Source organism: Myotis myotis, unplaced genomic scaffold (genome assembly GCF_014108235.1).
Source record: "Myotis myotis isolate mMyoMyo1 unplaced genomic scaffold, mMyoMyo1.p scaffold_m19_p_3, whole genome shotgun sequence".
NCBI classification, from domain to species: domain Eukaryota; kingdom Metazoa; phylum Chordata; class Mammalia; order Chiroptera; family Vespertilionidae; genus Myotis; species Myotis myotis.
The window spans coordinates 179,540,203-179,556,550 of NW_023416335.1; the positions used below are offsets into that span (position 1 = coordinate 179,540,203).

The window sequence follows — 16,348 nt, forward strand, 5'->3', positions numbered from 1 at the left end:
AGTGACCTTGGAATGGAGATAACAATCGGCCTATCATTTGGAATAGAATGGATAGGATTAAAATCAACTGGTATAAATACAGATGTAGCAGGAGAATAAAGACAGAACCTGGAGCTGCAGAGCCGACTACCTGTGTGCAGGAAGGTCCAAAACGACTGCGACCTCAGCCAGGCACCTCACAGCTCAGTCCGCCCAGCCAGGACCCCAGCGCGCACTGGCCAAGCTGCTCCTGAAGCCAATCCACAACTGCGCGCCCCCAAATTGAGGGACCAACGTGCTGACGCGGGCTCAAGCCAAGGCATATTCCATGCCCGCCATGGCCGACAAATTGGACATGTCTCTGGACGACATCATTCAGCTGAACCGCAGTCAGCGGGGCGGCCGCGGTCGTGGCCGAGGTGGGGGCTGGGGCCCAGGCCGGGCCAGCTCCCAGGGAGGCCGCGGTGGCGGAGCGCAGGCCCCCGCACCAGTGAACCCAGTGAGCCGAGGCGGCGGGCCCATCCGGAACCGGAACCGGGCGGCCCTCGGCCGAGGCTGCGCGGCGGGTGGCCGAGGCAGGAACCGGCCGGCGCCCTACAGCCGGCCCACACAGCTTCCCGACAGGTGGCAACACGACCTTTTCGACAGCGGCTTCGGCGGGGGCGCCGGCGTGGAGACGGGAGGCAAACTGCTGGTGTCCAACCTGGACTTGGGAGTGTCGGACGCGGACATCCAGGAGCTGTTTGCGGACTGCGGGACTCTGAAGAAGGCCGCCCTGCACTACGACCGCTCTGGCCGCAGCCTGGGAACGGCCCACGTGCACTTTGAGCGGAAGGCAGACGCCCTGGCAGCCATGCAGCGGTACCACGGCGTCCCCTTGGACGGCCGCCCCATGAGCATCCAGCTCCTCACCTCACAGGCAGACACGCGGCGCAGGCCGGGACCCAGTGGCAACAGAGGCGGGAGGACCTGGAACCGAGGATCTGGAGGCTCCGGTGGCGGCACCCGCAGAGGCGCCCGCGGAGGCAGCCGGGGCAGAGGCAGGGGCACCGGCCGGAGTTCCAGGCAGCAGATGTCGGCGGAGGAGCTGGATGCCCAGCTGGACGCTTACAATGAGAGGATGGACACCAGCTAAAGAACCAGCAAGTCCGTGCGTGCAGCTGGGCCTGGACCACCTGGCTAGGACCTGACTACGCTGCTGATCATCTGATGAACGCTGTCACCGTGTCATTCCTTCCTCGCCAACCCCGTCCACACTTTTTTCTCTGAAATCAATAAAAAAATATATTAAAAACAAAAAAAAAACAACAGGAAAGTTTAAGAAAAACCACAAAACCTTGAGTGGTTCATGTTTCCATATTACACACTAAAATAACACATACAAGTATTTTCAAATAGAAGAGGTATGTCATTTTTCCCAAATGTGCAGTCATAAATACTTTGAAATACAGCCCTATTAAGTTTACTAGATCAACATGTATTTATTATTCTTCCCTGGCAGATAAGAACTAGTGTTAAGGTTGTGCTACATAAACATTACATTCACTTTCTTGTTTTTATGATACACAAAATGGAATCACTTATTCACCAGGACTTTTCCCCTATAGAACTACTCACAATGCAACTAGCACAGGGAGTTGAATAATAAATCAAACAGCTATCACTGAATGTTAAATTGAAAAAAAAAAAAAATCAAACAGCATAGAAAACCTAGGCTTCTCTATACATGCAGATCAACAGGCTGAGCTTTGCATGTTACAGGAGTCAGAAAGTTCCTCAGACAAGAACTTCTACTGAAAACCAGCAGCTGGCTATGAAACTGTTAGAAGGGCAAAATGACCCTGAGGACTAACACATAACAGCACCATGTAGGTCATAAGAGGGAGGCATCAGTATGTATATCTTCAGGAAATTTTTTTCCAACATGTGCTTATCCACTGCCTACAAAAGCTTGCTGGGATAACGAAACTGGGATTAATTTGCTGAAACTCAACAAAGCATTATTTATTTATTTATTTTATAATTATTTTTTAATTTTTATTTTATTGTTTATAAAGTATTACAGGTATGTACATATGTCCCTTTTTTGCCTCCATTGACCTTCCCCAGGCCTCCCCTAACCCCTGGCACATCGCACATGCCCACACCGCCCGCTCACCCCCCCCCACCCCCCCCCCCACACACACAGTGTTTTGCATCCATTGGTTATGCTTATATGCATGCACAGAAGTCCTTTGGTTGATCTCCTACCCACTCCGCCCCTCCCCCCAAACTCTCCCTAGACTCACCGCTGTCCTTTGACAATCTGTTTGATGCTTCTAGCATTTTTAAAAAATATATATTTTATTGATTTCAGAAAGGAAGGGGGAGGGAGAGGAAGAGAGAGAGAGAAACATCAATGACGAGAGAGAATCATTGATCAGCTCCTTCCTGCATGCCCCACATTGGGCATTAAGCCTGCAACCTGGGTATGTGCCCTGACCAGGAATTGAACTACGACCTCCCGGTTGAGAGGTTAATGCTCAACCACTGAGCCACACCAGACGGGCTTGACAAAGCATTTTTATCATCAATAACCAAAGGGTGCCGGGGATTTATTGTTTTCACCAGTGAGGTCAGGCAGTGTTCACAGTGCACCAGCAGGGATTTCTTGATGTCCTCTGCAAGGACAAGACCCAGTGTGAAGCGGGTCTGAGGCCTGCTGAGATCCCCAGGGTGGACACCAGCAAGTCCGTGCGTGCAACTAGGCTTGGACAACCTGGCTAGGACCTGGCTACGCTGGTGATCAACTGATGAACGCTGTCTCCGTGTCATTCCTTCCTCGCCAACCCCGTCCACACCTTTGGGAATCCCTGGACTTGCTGGGCTGGACCCCAAGACAGCAGAACGCGCTAATCGCCAGGGCCGGGCTGGGCCGGCCAAGATCTTCGCGGGGGAGGTGGTGGAAGAGGCCCTGGACTTGTGCGAGACCTGGGGGGAAACGACGTCCCTACAACCCAAGGATCTCAGAGAGGCCGTGCGCAGCTTGAGCGCCAAGGGCAAAGTGCCCAACATCAAGCCCAGAAGCGTCCTGTTCCCCTAGGACACAGGCATGGGGCCCAGGGCCCCGACTTCCTGGCACCAAAACTGCCGGAGCTGCAGCCCCTCTGTCTCCCTCCGCGGACCATTCATCCATGAGGACTCTGTTTTCCTCCAAACTCCCTCACGTGGACCGCGACTCTTGCAAGGCACCTGGAGGCCTGGAGCTGGCTGGGTGAGCCGAGGCGGGTGAAGAAGAGCGCCTGCCAGGAAGGAGCCCGCACCCTCGGGCTGGGACAGAGGACAGGCTCTCCCTCCCGAGGCTGGACCCTGCTTTCCCAGGGAGCCTGGGGGTGGTGGCTGGGACATGGGCGGCTTCTTCCCGCTGCTCTTGGGGGGATGACACCACGCCAACCGTTTCATTGCTGACCCTCTTCCCTGAAGGACGCAGGGAGAGCGGGAGACGTGAGAACGTCTGTGCTTGTGAATCCTGACCCGGAGCCCATGTTTTGTTTTGTTTTGCTTTATTTCCGTCATCAGGAACTTGTTTTAACTTGCACAAATAAAGATAAAATCCACAAATCCTTCTTGTCTCCGAAATGTCTACGTTTCCTTTCCCTCCCACAGTGCTTTGTGTCACCGAGCGGTCTGGCACCCGCTCACGCGTGTTTCCTTCACGTGGTCTCTATCCCAGGCTCTGCTCAGGCAGGAGATGAAACCGAATCGCCAGAAGCAGCTAGGGAGCGGCCGCCAGGACATTGTCCGCATCGGTGCGGGGTCCCACACTTGCCCTGAGGGGGTGCTAGGCAAGCGTTTCCAGGGGCAGCCGAATTGATCTCCAAACCTTGTGGGGCGATCCAAAGGATTGGCCATTTTACCCAGAATCCCTAGAACCTCAGCACCCCGGGCAAGCACAGAGTGACAGCCGGTGTTGTCCACGGGGAACTAAGCAGGCTTATGGGGAGGGAGCAGACCCATTCCAATCTTCCCTGTGCGTGGAGGGTGCTGCAGAGGCCTTCATGACAAGGTCCATGGTTTCCCTTCAACGGGTCATCACCCTTCACAGCACAACTCCTCTGGTGGTGTCTACAGGGCTTCTGCGCTCTCTAGGCTTGCCCCCCTGGCCACTGAGACACCCAGTTGGGGCAAAAGCATACAAGCCCCACTGTCCCACTCTAGTGCTGAAGGGACGGTATCTTCCCCTTTGGGTCACCTCCCAAAGGCGAAACGACCCCACACCCACCCCCTCCACCACACACACACACACACACACACACACTCACACACACACACGCACACAATGTTGTTTTATTTCTCCGCACATTTCCTTTGGCCTTTCCAAAAGCACGGAATCCAAAAGCACGTTGGTGTGTGTTTCTGGGAAGCTTTGTGACTTTAGGAGAGTCAGCAAGTTCTACTGCATGCCAACATATCCTCTTTCTGACACTCTCCTTGACCTACTGGCTACCCTTATCACTCAACACTGACCCATGTGTTCCCTATGGCTATGATGAGAGACTTCCCAAACTCATGTTCACAAACTAAGCAGGAACAGGGAACCCTCCCCCTCCGTGTTCCAGAGCAATAATGAGTCAGATGGCAGTTCGCAGTCCACCGAGGAGAAGAGCCAGAGCAGTGTGTTCTGTAGCTCTGCGTATCTCTATCTATGCGTTTAACAGCCATTTCACAAGGGCCGATAACATGACCAACCGACCGTGGAGTACCCAGTCCTAGGACAGCTGACTTGAATGACAGTGATGAGAGAAACAGAATCTCGAGGTCCAGTCCTCACGTGGGGATTCCTCTTCAGAAGTGGAAACTGCTGCCTTCTACTTTCCCAACCCCTCTCTTTCTGAAACGCACCCTCCAGAGACCATATCCATGCTGTAGATGGAGAAGGGGTGGGTAGGAGGGTCAGTGACAGACCCTGTGGCCCCTTCTCCTCAAGGGTGTTGCAGGTTTCAAGGGACCTGTCATATATGACACAGTGTTCTCAATATGTTTGTTCCCCTTCTTAGGGCTGTGTTTTAACCAAGGTCACCTCTCCCAGAAAGGTTGTTTCCCCAGGTGGGGATTTTTCCCTGGAGTTAGGGATTAACAGGACTAAGGGAGGGAATAATCAGTAAAATCCCTTAACTGAGTGCCAGGCGGGTAATCACTTTCACCAGGAACAATCACCCTTAAGCTACATAAGCTTTACTTAGGCTAATCTTCTTCATTTACTTCCTTGTAACTGAACAGAACAATAGGGTAGTGACCTTAGAATGGAGATAACAAACGCCCTAACCTTTGGGATAGAATGGATAGGATTAAAATCCACTGGTATAAATACAGATGTAGCAGGAGAATCAATACAGAACCTGGAGTTGCAGAGCCGCCTTCCTACAGTTGCAGAGCCGACTCCGTGTCTGCAGGAAGGTCCAGAACGACTGCAACCTCAACCAGGCACCTCACAGCTCAGCCCGCCCAGCCCAGACCCCAGCGAGCCCTGAAGCCAATCCACAACCGTGCGCCTGGGACCCTGCTCCCGCCCGAAGTGAGGGACCAACGTGCTGACGCGCGAGCTCAAGCCAAGGCATATTCCGCGCTAGTCATGGCCGACATAATGGACATGTCTCTGGACGACATCATTCAGCTGAACCGCAGCCAGCGGGGTGGCCGAGGCCGAGGTGGGGGCTGGGGCCCAGGCCGGGCCGGCTCCCAGGGAGGCCGCGGTGGCGGAGCGCAGGCCCCCGCACCAGTGAACCCAGTGAGCCGAGGCGGCGGGCCCATCCGGAACCGGAACCGGGCGGCCCTCGGCCGAGGCTGCGCGGCGGGTGGCCGAGGCAGGAACCGGCCGGCGCCCTACAGCCGGCCCAGACCGCTTCCCGACAGGTGGCAACACGACCTTTTCGACAGCGGCTTCGGCGCGGGCGCCGGCGTGGAGACGGGAGGCAAACTGCTGGTGTCCAACCTGGACTTCGGAGTGTCGGACGCGGACATCCAGGAGCTGTTTGCGGACTGCGGGACTCTGAAGAAGGCCGCCCTGCACTACGACCGCTCTGGCCGCAGCCTGGGAACGGCCCACGTGCACTTTGAGCGGAAGGCAGACGCCCTGGCAGCCATGCAGCGGTACCACGGCGTCCCCTTGGACGGCCGCCCCATGAGCATCCAGCTCCTCACCTCACAGGCAGACACGCGGCGCAGGCCGGGACCCAGTGGCAGCAGAGGCGGGAGGACCTGGAACCGAGGATCTGGAGGCTCCGGTGGCGGCACCCGCAGAGGCGCCCGCGGAGGCAGCCGGGGCAGAGGCAGGGGCACCGGCCGGAGTTCCAGGCAGCAGATGTCGGCGGAGGAGCTGGATGCCCAGCTGGATGCTTACAACGCTAGGATGGACACCAGCTAAAGCACCAGCAAGTCCGTGCGTGCAGCTGGGCCTGGACAACCTGGCTACGACCTGACTACGCTGCTGATCATCTGATGAACGCTGTCACCGTGTCATTCCTTCCTCGCTGACTCTGTCCACACCTTTTTCTCTGAAATCAATAAAAAATATATTAAAAACGAAATAAAAACAACAGGAAAGTTTAAGAAAACCCACAAAACCTTGAGTGGTTCATGTTTCCATATTACACACTAAAATAACACATACAAGTATTTTCAAATAGAAGAGGTATGTCATTTTTCCCAAATGTGCAGTCATAAATACTTTGAAATACAGCCCTATTAAGTTTACTAGATCAACATGTATTTATTATTCTTCCCTGGCAGATAAGAACTAGTGTTAAGGTTGTGCTACATAAACATTACATTCACTTTCTTGTTTTTATGATACACAAAATGGAATCACTTATTCACCAGGACTTTTCCCCTATAGAACTACTCACAATGCAACTAGCACAGGGAGTTGAATAATAAATCAAACAGCTATCACTGAATGTTAAATTGAAAAAAAAAAATCAAACAGCATAGAAAACCTAGGCTTCTCTATACATGCAGATCAACAGGCTGAGCTTTGCATGTTACAGGAGTCAGAAAGTTCCTCAGACAGGAACTTCTACTGAAAACCAGCAGCTGGCTATGAAACTGTTAGAAGGGCAAAATGACCCTGATGACTAACACATAACAGCACCATGTAGGTCATAAGAGGGAGGCATCAGTATGTATATCTTCAGGAAATTTTTTTCCAACATGTGCTTATCCACTGCCTACAAAAGCTTGCTGGGATAACGAAACTGGGATTAATTTGCTGAAACTCAACAAAGCATTATTAATTTATTTATTTTATAATTATTTTTTAATTTTTATTTTATTGTTTAAAGTATTACAGGTATGTACATATGTCCCTTTTTTCCCTCCATTGACCTTCCCCAGGCCTCCCCTAACCCCTGGCACATGCCCACACCGCCCGCTCATTTCCCCCCCCCTCCCCCCCCAGTGTTTTGCATCCATTGGTTATGCTTATATGCCTGCACACAAGTCCTTTGGTTCATCTCCTACCCACTCCGCCCCTCCCCCCAAACTCTCCCTAGACTCCCCGCTGTCCTTTGACAATCTGTTTGATGCTTCTAGCATTTTTTAAAAATATATATTTTATTGATTTCAGAAAGGAAGGGGGAGGGAAAGGAAGAGAGAGAGAGAAACATCAATGACGAGAGAGAATCATTGATCAGCTCCTTCCTGCATGCCCCACATTGGGGATTAAGCCTGCAACCTGGGTATGTGCCCTGACCAGGAATTGAACTACGACCTCCCCGTTGAGAGGTTAATGCTCAACCACTGAGCCACACCAGACGGGCTTGACAAAGCATTTTTATCAGCAATAGCCAAAGGGTGCCGGGGATTTATTGTTTTCACCAGTGAGGTCAGGCAGTGTTCACAGTGCACCAGCAGGGATTTCTTGATGACCTCTGCAAGGACAAGACCCAGTGTGAAGCGGGTCTGAGGCCTGCTGAGATCCCCAAGATGGACACCAGCAAGTCCGTGCGTGCAGCTAGGATTGGACAACCTGGCTAGGACCTGGCTACGCTGGTGATCAACTGATGAACGCTGTCTCCGTGTCATTCCTTCCTCGCCAACCCCGTCCACACCTTTGGGAATCCCTGGACTTGCTGGGCTGGACCCCAAGACAGCAGAACGCGCTAATCGCCAGGGCCGGGCTGGGCCGGCCAAGATCTTCGCGGGGGAGGTGGTGGAAGAGGCCCTGGACTTGTGCGAGACCTGGGGGGAAACGACGTCCCTACAACCCAAGGATCTCAGAGAGGCCGTGCGCAGCTTGAGCGCCAAGGGCAAAGTGCCCAACATCAAGCCCAGAAGCGTCCTGTTCCCCTAGGACACAGGCATGGGGCCCAGGGCCCGGACTTCCTGGCACCAAAACTGCCGGAGCTGCAGCCCCTCTGTCTCCCTCCGCGGACCATTCATCCATGAGGACTCTGTTTTCCTCCAAACTCCCTCACGTGGACCGCGACTCTTGCAAGGCACCTGGAGGCCTGGAGCTGGCTGGGTGAGCCGAGGCGGGTGAAGAAGAGCGCCTGCCAGGAAGGAGCCCGCACCCTCGGGCTGGGACAGAGGACAGGCTCTCCCTCCCGAGGCTGGACCCTGCTTTCCCAGGGAGCCTGGGGGTGGTGGCTGGGACATGGGCGGCTTCTTCCCGCTGCTCTTGGGGGGATGACACCACGCCAACCGTTTCATTGCTGACCCTCTTCCCTGAAGGACGCAGGGAGAGCGGGAGACGTGAGAACGTCTGTGCTTGTGAATCCTGACCCGGAGCCCATGTTTTGTTTTGTTTTGCTTTATTTCCGTCATCAGGAACCTGTTTTAACTTGCACAAATAGAGATAAAATCCACAAATCCTTCTTGTCTCCGAAATGTCTACGTTTCCTTTCCTTCCCACAGTGCTTTGTGTCACCGATCGGTCTGGCACCCGCTCACGCGTGTTTCCTTCACGTGGTCTCTCTCCCAGGCTCTGCTCAGGCAGGAGACGAAACCGAATCGCCAGGAGCAGCTGGGGAGCGGCTGCCAGGACATTGTCCGCATCGGTGTGGGGTCCCACACTTGCCCTGAGGGGGTGCTAGGCAAGCGTTTCCAGGGGCAGCCGAATTGATCTCCAAACCTTGTGGGGCGATCCAAAGGTTTGGCCATTTTACCCAGAATCCCTAGAACCTCAGCACCCCGGGCAAGCACAGAGTGACAGCCGGTGTTGTCCGGGGAACTAAGCAGGCTTATGGGGAGGGAGGAGACCCATTCCAATTTTCCCTGTGGGTGCAGGGTGCGGCAGAGCCCTTCATGACAAGGTCCATGGTTTCCCTTCAAAGGGTCATCACCCTTCACAGCACAACTCCTCCGGTGGTGTCTACAGGGCTCCTGGGCTCTGCTAGGCTTGCCCCCCTGGCCACTGAGACACCCAGTTGGGGCAAAAGCATACAAGCCCCACTGTCCCACTCTAGTGCTTAAGGGACGGTATCTTCCACTTTGGGTCACCTCCCAAAGGCATAACGACCCCACACCCACCCCTTCCACCACACACACACACACACACACACACACACACACACACACACAAAATGTTGTTTTATTTCACTGCACATTTCCTTTGGCCTTTCCAAAAGCACGGAATCTAAAAGCACGTTGGTGTTTCTGGGAAGCTTTGTGACTTTAGGAGAGTTGGCAAGTTCTACTTCATGCCAACATATCCTCTTTCTTACACTCTCCTTGACCTACTGGCTACCCTTATCACTCAACACTGACCCATGTGTTCCCTGTGGCTACGATGAGAGACTTCCCAAACTCATGTTCACAAACTAAGCAGGAACAGGGAACCCTCCCCCTCCTTGTTCCAGAGCAATAATGAGTCAGATGGCAGTTCGCAGTCCACCGAGGAGAAGAGCCAGAGCAGTGTGTTCTGTAGCTCTGCGTGTCTCTATCTATGCGTTTAACAGCCATTTCACAAGGGCCGATAACACGACCGACCGACCGTGGAGTACCCAGTCCTAGGAGACCTGACTTGAATGGCAGTGTTGAGAGAAACAGAATCTCGAGGTCCAGTCCTCACGTGGGGATTCCTCTTCAGAAGGGGCAACTGCTGCCTTCTACTTTTCCAACTCTTCTCTTCCTGAAACACACCCTCCAGAGACCATATCCATGCTGTAGATGGAGAGGGGGTGGGTAGGAGGGTCAGTGACAGACCCTGTGGCCCCTCCTCCTCAAGGGTGTCGCAGGTTTCAAGGGACCTGGCATATATGGCACAGTGTTCTCAATATGTTTGCTCCCCTTCTTAGGGCTGTGTTTTAACCAAGGTCACCTCTCCCAGAAAGGTTGTTTCCCCAGGTGGGGATTTTTCCCTGGAGTTAGGGATTAACAGGATTAAGGGAGGGAATAATCAGTAAAACTCCTTAACTGAGTGCCAGGCGGGTAGTTAATCACTTTCACCAGGAACAATCACCCTTAAGCTACATAAGCTTTACTTAGGCTAATCTTCTTCATTTACTTCCTTGTAGCTGAACAGAACAATAGGGTAGTGACCTTAGAATGGAGATAACAAACGCCCTAACCTTTGGGATAGAATGGATAGGATTAAAATCAACTGGTATAAATACAGATGTAACAGGAGAATCAATACAGAACCTGGAGTTGCAGAGCCGCCTTCCTGGAGTTGCAGAGCCGCCTTCCTACAGTTGCAGAGCAGACTCCGTGCCTGCGGGAAGGTCCAGAAAGACTTCGACCTCAACCAGGCACCTCACAGCTCAGCCCGCCCAGCCCGGACCCCAGCGAGCACTGAAGCCAATACACAACCGTGCGCCTGGGAGGCTGCTCCCGCCTGAAGTGAGGGACCAACGTGCTGACGCGGGCTCAAGCCAAGGCATATTCCATGCCCGCCATGGCCGACAAATTGGACATGTCTCTGGACGACATCATTCAGCTGAACCGCAGCCAGCGGGGTGGCCGAGGCCGTGGCCGAGGTGGGGGCTGGGGCCCAGGCCGGGCCGGCTCCCAGGGAGGCCGCGGTGGCGGAGCGCAGGCCCCCGCACCAGTGAACCCAGTGAGCCGAGGCGGCGGGCCCATCCGGAACCGGAACCGGGCGGCCCTCGGCCGAGGCGGCGCGGCGGGTGGCCGAGGCAGGAACCGGCCGGCGCCCTACAGCCGGCCCAGACAGCTTCCCGACAGGTGGCAACACGACCTTTTCGACAGCGGCTTCGGCGCGGGCGCCGGCGTGGAGACGGGAGGCAAACTGCTGGTGTCCAACCTGGACTTCGGAGTGTCGGACGCGGACATCCAGGAGCTGTTTGCGGACTGCGGGACTCTGAAGAAGGCCGCCCTGCACTACGACCGCTCTGGCCGCAGCCTGGGAACGGCCCACGTGCACTTTGAGCGGAAGGCAGACGCCCTGGCAGCCATGCAGCGGTACCACGGCGTCCCCTTGGACGGCCGCCCCATGAGCATCCAGCTCCTCACCTCACAGGCAGACACGCGGCGCAGGCCGGGACCCAGTGGCAGCAGAGGCGGGAGGACCTGGAACCGAGGATCTGGAGGCTTCGGTGGCGGCACCCGCAAAGGCGCCCGCGGAGGCAGCCGGGGCAGAGGCAGGGGCACCGGCTGGAGTTCCAGGCAGCAGATGTCGGCGGAGGAGCTGGATGCCCAGCTGGACGCTTACAACGCCAGGATGGACACCAGCTAAAGCACCAGCAAGTGCGTGCGTGCAGCTGGGCCTGGACAACCTGGACACACTACCTGGCTGGAGAACCTCCGACGCTGTTGATCAACTGAACGCTGTGTCCGTGTCGTTCCTTCCTTGCCGACTCTGTCCACACCTTTTTCTCTGAAATCAATAAAAAATATATTAAAAACAAAATGCAAATATCAAGAAAGTTAAAAAAAAAAACCCACAAAACCTTGAGTGGTTCATGTTTCCATATTACACACTAAAATAACACATACTTGTTTTTAAATAGAAGAGGTATGTCATTTTTCCCAAATGTGCAGTCATAAATACTTTGAAATACAGCCCTATTAAGTTTACTAGATCAACATGTATTTATTATTCTTCCCTGGCAGATAAGAACTAGTGTTAAGGTTGTGCTACATAAACATTGCATTCACTTTCTTGCTTTTATGACACACAAAATGGAATCACTTATTCACCATTACTTTTCCCCTATAAAACTACTGACAAAGTAACTAGCACAGGGAGTTGAATAATAAATCAAACACCATATAAAACCTAGGTTTCTCTACACATGCAGATCAACAGGCTGAGCTTTGCATGTTACAGGAGACAGAAAGTTCCTCAGACAAGGACTTCTACTGAAAACCAGCAGCTGGCTATGAAACTGTTAGAAGGGCAAAATGATCCTGTTGACTAACAAATAGCAGCACCATGTTGGTCAGTGATGGCGAAGCTATGACACGCATGTCAGAGGTGACACGCGAACTTATTTTTTTGGTTGATTTTTCGTTGTTAAATGGCATTTAAATATATAAAATAAATATCAAAAATATAAGTCTTTGTTTCACTCTGGTTGCAAATATCAAAAAATTTCTAAATGTGACACGGCACCAGAGTTAAGTTAGGGTTTTTCAGAATGCTGACATGCCGAGCTCAAAAGGTTTGCCATCACTGATGTAGGTCATAAGAGGGAGACATCAGTATGTATATCTTCAGGAAATTTTTTTTCCAACATGTGCTTATCCACTGCCTACAATAGCTTGCTGGGATAAGTAAACTGGGATTAATTTTCTGAAACTCAACAAAGCACTATTTATTTATTTATTTTATTATTATTTTTAATTTATTGTTTAAACTATTACGAGTAGTAGTACATATGTCCTTTTTTTTTTCTCCATTGACCTTCCCCCAGCCTCCACTACCCCCTGGCACATGCCCTCACCGCCTGCCCATTCCCTCCCCCCCCCCCCCAACAGTGTCTTGCATCCATTGGTTATGCTTATATGCATGCACACAAGTCCTTTGGTTGATCTCCTACCCGCCCCCCCCCCCCCAAACTCTCCCCAGCCTTCCCGCTGTCATTGACAATCTGTTTGATGTTTCTAGCATTTTTAAAAAATATATATTTTATTGATTTCAGAAAGGAAGGGGGCGGGAGAGGAAGAGAGAGAGAGAAACATCAATGATGAGAGAGAATCATTGATCAGCTGCCTCCTTCATGCCCACATTGGGGATTAAACCTGCATCCTGGGCATGTGCCCTGACCAGGAATTGAACTACGACCTCCCGGTTGAGAGGTTAATGCTCAACCACTGAGCCACACCAGACGGGCTTGACAAAGCATTTTTATCAGCAATAGCCAAAGGGTGCTGGGGATTTATTGTTTTCACCAGTGAGGTCAGGCAGTGTTCATAGTGCACCTTCTGCAAGGACAAGACCCAGCGTGAAGCGGGTCTGAGGCCTGCTGAGATCCCCAGGTGCCTGCTCCCTTCACACTATTCTAAATGCCAGAGGCAGCTGCACAGAGGCCACTCTGAAAAGGAAGAGAAATCAAAATAGCCTGTGACTTTCATTATTTGTGAAGAGTCACAATAATATGTTTTGCTTTATCTTAGAGGAAATTTTATGGGTCAATCTGTTGATGAATTTATGTCTTTTGAGGGAGTCAGTGGGATAGAAATGTTAATTTATTTGAAAAAAACAACAACAGTATCACAAACAAGCAGAGATGGCCATATCTGTCACGTCTATGACTTGGTTATTCTGACTCCCTTGAAAAATGCCCCTCCTGCCAAAATAGAAGGATTTTCTCTTACTCTGCTCGTTGCTGTTAGCAGGAGAAAGGGTTGGGTAATTTCTTTCATGTAGGTTCTGCTTAATAAACTCAAACTTAGCCTTTAGTGAGCATTTCCAAGTTCTCCTCTTTGCTCATTCACCCTGGTGAATGGAGTCTGGGCCTGCTGATGGAGTTTGATTCACTCTTCTGCTTTAATCAACCACAAAAGGAGCAGGAATACGGCACAGCAATTTTCTTATCTCTAAAATGGCAAAGAAAACAGTGTCAGACGAGGACTACATGAACTGCCAGATGTAACATACATGGAACCCTGCCTAGCACATCATAGGCACACTGAGCGTTAGCTCTGTTATGGCCAAATATATTCCAGACACCAAGTCATTTCTTTCAGCTTCTCTGTGTCTTGCCCATCTTTATCAATTATCTATTGCTGAAAGGCAAATCATCTCAAGATTTAGAGGCCCAGATCAATAAACATTTGTGATGTCAGAGCTCTTGTGGGTTGGGAACATAGGCCTGCCAATAATCATGTGAGTGATCTTGGAAGCTAGGTGGTTCTGCTTCCAAGATGACTCCCATGATCATTGGCAGCTCTCATTTTCTCTTCACATGGGCCTCTCAGTAGTCTTGCCTCACCACTTGGCATTGGCTTCCCTCAGGATGAGCAATCCAAGAGAAAGAGATGAGAGAGAGAGAGAGAGAGAGAGAGAGAGAGAGAGAGAGAGAGAGGGAAAGAAAGAATCACACACACACACACACACACACACACACCCCAACATAGCAAGTCCTTTTAAACCTAATCCTGGAAGTGATTGCTTCTGCCGTAAACTACTCATTACAATGAAGTCACTCAATCTAGCCCAGTTTAGGGTAAGGGATTACACAAAGGCTGGGATCAAGGAGGAAGGCCTACCATACCAACAACCGTGAACTGCTTTAGAGAGTGTCCCTAACTTATTTTGCCTATACATATTTATAGAAAGAATATTATTTTCACCAATGAGAACTAGTTTCTAACATCTACCCTTTTAACATACAGACATTAGTCTTGCCAATAGAAACCCATATTTAATATCTAATATGCTAATTCGAGAGGCCCAACTGATGGAGGAGATAGGCTAGCAGAGAGCCTGGCCTTCCTGGGCAGCGCTAGATGACCATCCGGTAACACAGGTCCCCTTAAATGAATGCCATGGATGTAGTATTCTGCCAACTACACCGAAGTTTTTAAATTATAGACTTTATAACACCTTCCCCTAAGGTTTTCTGTAAATTCTACTAAAGTCCTACATCTATGAAAAACTCTTCTTAAAAAAGAAGGCTACAAATAAAAGCATAAATAAATAAGGAAATAATAAAATGATAGAGCACTCATATTTTTCTAGCTTTCATGAGTCTCAAAATGGAAAGTCACACTAGCCACATTTCAGCTGCTCCGTGGGCACCCGTGGCTGGCGGTGACTGAATTGCTCAGAGACTCCCAGGTTGGAAGGCACTCGGTTCCCAGGGAAGAACTGAGAACAAGTAAATACCCAAAGCATTGTTGCTAATGATGCATCTAGACCAGTGGTTCTCAACCTTCCTAATGTCGCGACCCTTTAATACAGTTCCTCATGTTGTGGTGACCCCCAATTCCATTGTTATAAATTGAACATAATTAAAGCATAGTGATTAATCACAAAAACAATATGTAATTATATATGTGGTTTCCGATGGTCTTAGGCGACCCCTGTGAAAGGGTCGTTCGACCCCCAAAAGGGGTCGCGACCCACAGATTGAGAACCGCTGACTAGACCAAAACCAAAAGGATGTCTAGTGGCTGCTGTACCCGAGGGCGAAAGGAAGATAAGGACACTGCACCGCACATGCCATGGGACATGGAACGCAAGGAGCACGAACCAAAGTCAACTGGCAACTGTAAAGCAAGGAATGGGCCCCGTAAACGGTGCAGTGCTGGGTGGTAGCGACTACAACGTGCTCTGCTCTGGAAACGGCAAAGTCCCAGCAGTGAGCGGTGGGTGGGTGAGGCTCAGGGCTGGGCCGGGGATCCGGAGTTTCGTGCTGGGAGCGAGCTACCCTCAGGGGGCGGTCTGGGGGAAACACACCCTCACCGCTCTTCCTGCTGATGCAATCAGCCCGGAGCCAGCATCTCTCGGCGAGAGGGCCGGCCCGCAGTCCCCGCCACGTGTAGCAGCCACCACCCCGGCCACTTGCCCAGACGCTCCGCAGCCCACGACCCAGCTGGCCCGAGGTTGGGACACGTCGGGTAGATGCTCCACTCAGCTCCAGCCATCCCCACCGCCGCCGGGACAATGAAGGTAACGGCTCACGATTTTGACCCTATTTTACAGAAGGTGTGTGTGTGTGTGTGTGTGTGGATGGAGCCTGCGATTCCTCAAAGACACGGCAGGCAGGAAGGGGGCGGACGCTGCAGCGCCGTGGTCTGTGCTGGGATAGCTTCTTTGTCAATCGGGGCTGCACGGACGGGACCTTGCATGCTTTTCAGACTTCTGTTTGGCCCCCGCTCACAGGATGTGCCTCTTGAGGCGTTTTCACAGCTGCATTTGTGAGCGGAGATAAAAGGCGGCTGGCGGCTCCTTCCCTGCCTGTTACGACGTTTGCAAAGGAAGGGG

General features: G+C 51.9%; 4 protein-coding genes across 5 annotated transcripts in view; all 4 read left to right on the top strand.

Moving 5' to 3' along the window:
• Positions 1-316: 316 nt before the first annotated feature.
• LOC118649944 (THO complex subunit 4-like) lies at positions 317-1,114 on the top strand. Its single transcript, XM_036297524.1, has one exon. It carries the CDS (start codon positions 317-319, stop codon positions 1,112-1,114), a length of 798 nt encoding a protein of 265 aa, XP_036153417.1.
• A 4,476-nt stretch (positions 1,115-5,590) lies between these two features.
• Positions 5,591-6,382, top strand: LOC118649951 (THO complex subunit 4-like). The gene has a single exon (XM_036297552.1). It carries the CDS (start codon positions 5,591-5,593, stop codon positions 6,380-6,382), a length of 792 nt encoding a protein of 263 aa, XP_036153445.1.
• A 4,470-nt stretch (positions 6,383-10,852) lies between these two features.
• On the top strand, positions 10,853-11,650 carry LOC118649945 (THO complex subunit 4-like). The gene has a single exon (XM_036297525.1). It carries the CDS (start codon positions 10,853-10,855, stop codon positions 11,648-11,650), a length of 798 nt encoding a protein of 265 aa, XP_036153418.1.
• A 4,231-nt stretch (positions 11,651-15,881) lies between these two features.
• Positions 15,882-16,348, top strand: part of BCAT1 (branched chain amino acid transaminase 1) — a 91,175-nt gene continuing 90,708 nt past the window's right edge. Inside the window, exon 1 of one of the 2 annotated variants that reach the window (XM_036301055.1) lies at positions 15,882-16,033. In XM_036301055.1, the coding sequence (XP_036156948.1) occupies positions 15,986-16,033 (48 nt within the window). In that variant the 5' untranslated portion in view covers positions 15,882-15,985. The remainder of the gene's footprint in view (positions 16,034-16,348) is intronic. The other variant, XM_036301053.1, reaches the window with a different exon arrangement.

Bases quoted from the DNA above. Each gene is read 5' to 3' on its own strand.
- LOC118649945 (XM_036297525.1), top strand. From the start codon at position 10,853: ATGGCCGACAAATTGGACATGTCTCTGGACGACATCATTCAGCTGAAC.
- LOC118649944 (XM_036297524.1), top strand. From the start codon at position 317: ATGGCCGACAAATTGGACATGTCTCTGGACGACATCATTCAGCTGAAC.
- LOC118649951 (XM_036297552.1), top strand. From the start codon at position 5,591: ATGGCCGACATAATGGACATGTCTCTGGACGACATCATTCAGCTGAAC.